General features: G+C 51.5%; 1 protein-coding gene across 1 annotated transcript; it reads right to left on the reverse strand.

The window, feature by feature from the left end:
- Window positions 1-740: 740 nt before the first annotated feature.
- LOC107318009 (translation initiation factor IF-2-like) lies at window positions 741-4,099 on the reverse strand. The gene has a single exon (XM_015871321.1). The coding sequence runs from the start codon at window positions 4,097-4,099 to the stop codon at window positions 2,780-2,782; it is 1,320 nt and encodes a 439-aa protein (XP_015726807.1). The 3' UTR covers window positions 741-2,779.
- Between the last annotated feature and the right edge of the window lie 3,542 nt (window positions 4,100-7,641).

Here is a 7,641-nt window from a genome sequence, read left to right on the forward strand (position 1 = left end):
CCACCTGGTACTGTGATGTGGGTCCACACTAATGCTCCAAAGATCTGTGTAAGCACACAGAAGGATTTGGCATACAGGCGGACAGTCCATTTTAATTGGGCTCTGAAATATTCTCAATATATGGGCAGGAACCTGATATGCAATATGAGCGCCCCATTGTAAATAACCTTGAAATTCCTGTTTAGGCTGTGATCCTCTACTTCTGTAACATGCAAACCCATAAACATTTGAGATTTGATTCTCACGTAACAAATCCAAGCTTCAGGTGATTGATTTGCTGTTCTCACTTACCTTCTGTAAATCCTTTAGAAGTAGTCTGTGGATTCCAGTTGAAACCATTGGTTCAGATACAATGGTAAATACAGGGAAAAGGCAGAAATAAAACTACAACATGGAAGTCAAAGTTGGAGCAGAAACATACTGCAAGCAGTATTTTAGGGCACAGACACCTGCTGTGACCGTGGCTCCCCTAAGCGTGAGCGTAGGCTCCCAGGTGGGAGCTGGCTGGCAGGGCAGTGCTGGCAGCACAGCAGTTGGGTTACAGCAGCCACCAGTGAGTGGAGCAGAGCAGGAGCCGGGCAGTGAGCTCCAGCCCAGCCCCTCCAAGCTCTGCTGTGCCTACATGAGGAGTGAGAACAGTGGCTGCTGGGTGGGCCGACCTGAGCTGTGGGCATTGGAGCTCACCTGGCCGAGTGAGAAATGCATTGCATTAAGAGAAGCACGAGCAGGGAAACCAGAAATTGGTGCATATGATGCACACACGTACATATTTTATATGTTTATTCTTAGAAAACATTGCGGCTGTTTATGTCCATTAATTTACACATACTTATTCTTACTACAGTATCATTTATAATAATACTTTCACCTCTATAGCACCTCCTCTTCAAGGATCTCCAATTGCTTAAAAACGTCAATAAATAAAGCCTCACATCTTGCCTGTGAGGTAGGTCACACTGTTATCAAACTTTACAGATGCGGTAACTGAAAACAGAGAGGTTAAGGCCAACATTTTCGAACATTTGTACCTGAAGTCGACCATCTAAATAGTCATTTAGATGCTGAAATAAAAGTCTCGTGGTTTTCTTTGGTTGCAGAACATCCACAACTACTGCTGCAGTCAGGGGCTGGAGTCAGGCCTGCTGCTGGAGGCTCAGCTCTGCACGGCCAACAAACAGCTCCACGTCTGGACACCGCTCTAAACACACAGCCCACAGCAGAGCCACAACTCAGAGCAGGGATTTACCTCCTCAGGGCCTCTCTATTCTTAAATACGACTTTAGAAGGCTGGTGTGGATCTGGTAAATCAACTTAAGCGACACAAAAGCCATCGGCTATTCCCACAAACTACGTCTGTCGTATAAATACCGTTTTTGTTTTCCTTTCTTTTTCTTGTTGAGGGGGTGTTTTTCACAGCTCTGTGATAACGAAGACAACGCACAGCACACATCACTTGTGCAGTCATAAAACACAGCGCACATCTCCACTTGCTGCCTTTACATTTCTACAGATTAAATTCCTTTGCGCTTGCGATAAATAGAAGTGGCTGATAAAGGTCTATGAGGATACGTGTCAGAAGTCATGCACACGGCTTGCAACACACATATTAAAAGATCACTGTTAAAACTCTTGAGTTTAAGCACGAAAATAACTACCTCATTCCAATACAGTCCTGTGTAGAAACAGGGAATAAGAAGCACCATCTTATTCCCGATGCCGTAGGTTATAACAACTAATTGAGTTAAAAAAATTCAGGCACCAAATGAATTATCCCGCAACATAGAATAGTATCTATACAGAGTGTTCTCCTCGCTATACTACAAGAGCAGCCACGCAGCACTATGTTTCACACCATCTTACGAGCATCTCATCACATCTCTAACACATCTCTGAATGTTTCCTCCTGGCCTCTATGGGAACCTCTAAGGCAGAAGAGAAACTCACCACGAGGGCAAAGCCATGGACCACAGCTAAGAGACCAGATCACACAGCGTGCTGCTGTATTCCACCTCTACAGTGATGCTGAAAGGCTGTATCTTAACGTGGGTTTCTCTCGCTGTATAAGAACTGAGACCAATGGCCAGCAGAACACTGTTCTCTATCATAGGAGTCTTTTAGCTCTGTTTCAGAGCTCCATTCATTAAATCGTCATCCATAAATTAAGAGTGCAATGCAGCGGTTCAGTCTCCCACATTAAATGAGAATTTAAAGGAATTAAATAATAAAGCTTATTTTAAGCAACCAATGGAGGACTCGACGGCCTTCTAATAGAACTGTAACAAAGCCGTACTCGGAACAAGGAGGGATACTTGGCTCAGTCTCTTTTAAGATAATACGCTTCTGTTACGGCTTCTATGTGCACTTGTCAACTTCATAACAAGAAGAATAGAAAACGCATTTAGCTCCGCTCCTAACAGCAGCGCAGATCTCCGATTATCTTCCAGGTGGGGGCAACAGTAAGCCACTTTTCTTTCATACATATTCCGTCCCGCCTTACCGAGCGGTCACCGTGGCGTTGGGATCACGGCGTTACACCGCAGTGCTGCGTGCCGGGCATCGCCGCTCCCACCCGCCTCCTGTCCCCGGGGCAGCCGGACGCACAGCCCGACCCCGCAGTGCGCGACCCCCTCCCCGGCGAGCTACAAAGCGCTGCGGAGCCATGACGGCAGCGGGGGGGGCACAAGATTCTGCACGGCCTCCCCCGCATCCCTCCCACGGGGCGGGCGGCTCCAGCACGGCGTTACCGGCGGTACCGGCGGCCGCCCCCACCCACCCGGCGCTACGTGTCGGTCCTGCGGGTCGCGGCTCGGCCCCTGGCGGGGGCGTTGGCGTTGGCCCCGGCGGCCTCGGGCCGGTACTTGAGCCAGCAGATGAGCCACGTAACGACGACGGAGAACAGGGCGAGCACGCTGGCCACCGACAGGCAGATGGGACCCACGGGAGACGGCGACGCGCCGGGCCCCGCGTCCCCGCCGTATTGATTGACGAAGATGAGGCCGGTGAAGAGCAGCACCACCATGGAGAGGAACGACACCACGACGCACACGCAGCCCGCGCTCAGCGCCGCCCGCTTGCAGCTCTGGCAGCTCTCGTAGCCGCCGCCCGACGAGCGCGGCCCGGCGCGGCCGGGGGTCGGAGCGGGGGTCGGACCGAGGGCGGCCGCCGCATCCCGGGCTCGGGGCGGGCGGCGCGGCGGCAGCGGCGGGAGGCGGTCCTGGGGCAGCGGGTCGCGGGCGCGCAGCTGCGGCGGGCAGGCGGCGGCCAGCTTGGTATTGACGGGCAGCCCGTGGACGCGGTGGTCGGGCAGCGCCGTGCGGTGGCGGCACAGCGGGCAGGCCAGGGAGCCCACGGCAGCACGGCCCGGCCCCGCGCCCGGCTCGGAGGCGGCGGGCGGCTGCTGCGCGGCGCGCAGGTGCAGCTGGTTCAGGCACTCCTGGCAGAAGGTGTGCAGACACTCCAGCAGCTTGGGCGCCCGCCGCTCCAGGTCGAAGTAGTTGTAGCAGATCTTGCACTCGTAATCTTCGTAGCTCGGGGCGGCCGCCGCCCCGTCCTCCTGCCGCCCGCCGCGCCCTCCGCCGCCCTTGTGCGCCGGCTCGGCCATAACATCGCGCCGCTGACGGCCGGAGGCTACCGGGCTCCGGGGCCGAGCCTGGCGGGCGGGCGGCAGCCGCGGCCCCGCCGCCGCCTCCTGGGCGCGCCCGCGGGCTGCGGAGCGGAAGGCGGCGAGCGGCGGAGGGGCCGGGCGGGATGGCGGCGCCGCCTGGATCCGCGGGCGGGGGGGGGGGGCGGGCTCGGCGCCGCCCGCTGCCGGGGATGCGGCGGGCACGGAACAAGGGTCGGGAGCCGCTGCGGGCGGAAGGGGCCGGCGGGCAACGCCTCGGACAGACGCGCGTTCCCCGGTGCGGGCGGGTCGGGAGCGGCTGCCGGGGGTGCGGGGTGCGGGGTGCGGTGCGGGAGCCGCTAATTTATGGGAGGAACCTGACGTGCCCCGCACGGCTCCTGCCGTTGGTGTCTGTGCTGCAGCCGGGCCGGGAGGAGCCGCCGCTTTGTATGTGTACATCGTACAGCTGTTACGGTTGGAAAAGGCCACGGAGATCATCTAGGCTAACTGTCAGCCCGGCCCCGTGCCGCTCACTGCCACATCTCTGCGGTTCTTGAACACCTTCAGGGTTCATCGGTTCCCTGGGCAGCTGTGCCAGCGCCCCACCGCTATTTCTGAGAATAAATCCTTCTGAGAAGCCAGCCTGCACCGCTGGACTGACATAAAGCCATTGCTTGTGACCTGTCGCTGTTAGCTGAGAGCAGAGGCTGTTCTCAGTGTTCTGCTGCCTATAACACTCATGGCCCAGACCTTCACCTGCTCTGTTGCCATTCTCTGGACATGCTCCAGGGCCTCGGTGCCTTTCTTGTGATGACTCTGAACACAGTACTTGAGGTGCAGCCTCACCAGCGCCAATACAGAGGAGCAATCACCTCCTGCTCCTTCTGGTTGCCCAACTTCTGATATAAGCCAGGGTGCTGTTGGCCTTCTCGGTCACCTGGGCACGCTGCTGTCTTGTGTTCAGCCACCTGTCAGCAAACACCACCACAGTCTGCTCAGTGCAGGCCCGGCTCAGGCAACAGTGCATCCATAGCTTCATTGCAGATCCAAAGTGTGACCCACTAAGCCCTGAGAAGTGCATCTCACAAGAGACAACTTGCATGGGGATTCTCAGTTTAGCATAAAGTGAAATAATGGGATAAAGCTGAGGAGCTTCACTCTGTGAAAAGAAGAAAGAAAATGAGTTGTGCTGTCACTCATGGACAGCCACTTCTGCACATGGGGCCAGCAGTCAGCCCTCCCTAAGGCCAATTGGCGCTGCCCGCAGCCACAGAGCATCGCCCCGCTTGTGTTTGGACCATTTTCATCCAGCTCTTGTATGTTCATTTGGTGTAATACGTCTCATCTCATTCACTTGTGAACTCTTACATGCTTTCAGATATGTGTCTGTGTTTAGTTTTGTTATGTTTGTTGGTTTGTTGTTGGTACTATTTCCCATTTGTTTCAGCCTTCCCATTTAATGAGTTTGTTGCTACATTTCAGGGGATCTGTAACAGTTGTATGTCAGATTATCCCCAGGCTCCTCTATTCCACAATCCTTTTGCCACGTTCATAATCCTCCAACTTTCAGTTAATGTTCAGAACACATGAAAGTGCCAAGATCCGAGCAAAATCAAGTTCAAGTTATCCAAGACACTGTGTCAAATGCTTTAATAGGGTCCAGATATATCGGCTGTGTTTCTGCTTCAGAACTCTGCCTTTTGTGTTCTGAGGTCTCTTATCTGAGCTGTGTCTGCCTGGGGGTCAGCTGGGACTCCACCAGTTGGAACTCTTACTGTAAGACTAGAGAGTACTGAGCCACTAAGCTTGGAGCTCACACTGTGGCTGTTTAGAAGAGAACTCTCTTGCTTCTTACTGTTCCTCTCAAATTCATTTACACACATATTCTCCTCCAGTCCCATTTCCTGTCACTGTTGCAGGGCAGCAGCAGTTGTGCATTACCTTTGTGCTCTATCATTGGACTGTAGGGCACTGCAGCAGCATCCTCTGCTTTCTTCACGTTAACATTTTATTTCATGTAATGTATTTGTGAATAATTTATAATTAAAGTGGTTTATTTTTTGTCCTTTCTGCTTTGGAACTTCTGTAAAAGCCATTGCATGCAGTACAGAAGGGAATGTTAATTTTCAGTAATATTTACGTGCTATTTTAGGGACCTGAAAAGGGATAAGAAGGATTACAGTTATGAGCAATGCCACATCAGGCATAGCCATGTATAAAATGTGTTGTTCCCTCCCTTAATGCATGTGATACAAAACGTGCAGAGGTAAATGGAAATAGTGGAACTATATTTGAGGTTCCTCTACTCCCCAGAAACTCTTTGTTGTGTTGTAGCTGCTAAATACAATCCTGTGTCAGTTGCCTCAAGCAATGAGCAATGTGTGAAAGATCCCAGATTTTCTTAAAGTGAAGCTGCTTCCTCCTGAATGGTGAGAAAGGAGCTGACACTGTGTCTCCCCTTCAAGCACTGCAGAGACTCCGGGTTGTTCACAACAAATGGGTGAGGGCCTGGGCTTGCAGCTGGGACTGACCATGTCAGACACCATTTCTGGTGATTCCTTTTGATTTGTTTTCCATAACACTGGGTTTTCAGCTCATCACAAACAGGCAGCTGTACTATAAGTGTTGGTTAAGACAAAACAAGGAGCTATTTACAGATATGAGGGTAGTCCATTAGTGCAATACTCTTCTCCAAGAGCCCATGTTGAACAGCATCAAGGAGCATCCCTAGACTTGGTACACAGAGCAGACCTGGCCTAAGAGTTATTTAAGCCAATGGCAGGCATAGACCAACTGTACAGCTGTACTGGGATAAGTCCTTTGGTTCAAACAGTTTTCTGCCCATCACAGAGGCAGTGATGGCTGAAGTTGATGCTGGAGTACTGAAGTCAGTGCTGGCACAGGAATGACCAAGCTGGCTGGGCTGTGTGTGCAGTGCATGGCTGCAGCAGCTGGGCAGGGGCAGGCATTTGTGAGATGGGGATGGCTGTGCCTCGTGTAGCACCATGGGGCTGAGATTAGCCATGTGCTGGCCACATCAAGCACCTCTGTGGAAAAATATTGCCAAGATGAATCAGTGCTAGTAATAATGGTTAGTGTAATTAGTGAACACCACAGGGCTACTTGCTGTTGGGCAGTTCAGTTTTGCAACTTAATTCGTCTTTGCACTGTATTGAGTAAGAAAAGCTGTTTCTATGTGGAATCACTTAAAAAGAATCTGGAGTACCTTGGGAGCTTTATTTGCAGTACCCAGACTCATTGCAGTTACAGCTTTGATTAGAGCTCATCATTGGCAGCATTGAGCGCAAATAGGTACTGCTGTCTCCACAATAGAAGCCTGACCTCATGAGGTTGGTAAACGTTTCCTTATAATCTTTCAGATACGTTTTTATCCTTTGTAATGATGGGGACATATTTTTTAACATGTCTTGGAAAAAACCGCCATTGCTCAGACCACAATATTATGTGTATGTGCTTAAATCAATTTTGTTCTGAATGAGAAACAGATGAAGGATTTGGGAATTTTTTGCATTCATTCTATTGCATCTATTCGGATAAAAAAATTGTCTTTTCCTTTGAGATGAAGCGAGCACATGGGAATTTGGTATTGTTTTTAGACAAAGATTAACTTGCTTGGAGAAGAGAAGGCTCTGGGGAGACCTCATTGTGGCCTTCCAGTACTGGTAGGCAGTGTATAAACAGGAGGGGGTGGTTTACATGGGTAGATAGTGATAGGACAAAAGGAATGGTTTTAAACTGAGACAGGGGAGGTTTAGGTTAGATATGGGGAGGAAGTTTTTCATTCAGAGGGTGGTGACTCACTGGAACAGGTTGCCCAAGGAGGCTGTGGATGCCCCATCACTGCAGGCATTCAAGGCCAGGCTGGATGTGGCTCTGGGCAGCCTGGTCTGGTGGTTGGCAACCCTGCACATAGCAGGGGGTTGGAACTGGATGATCTTTGAGGTCCTTTTCAACCCAGACCATCCTATGATTCTATGATTAACATCTTACAAGAAATACTAGAGTTAAAGATCATTCAG

The sequence above is a fragment of the Coturnix japonica genome, chromosome 9 (genome assembly GCF_001577835.2).
Source record: "Coturnix japonica isolate 7356 chromosome 9, Coturnix japonica 2.1, whole genome shotgun sequence".
Lineage (NCBI taxonomy): Eukaryota > Metazoa > Chordata > Aves > Galliformes > Phasianidae > Coturnix > Coturnix japonica.

What these genes read in the sequence shown, in the direction of transcription:
- LOC107318009 (XM_015871321.1), bottom strand. Translation starts at nt 4,099, where the DNA reads ATGATCTCCGTGGCCTTTTCCAACCGTAACAGCTGTACGATGTACACA.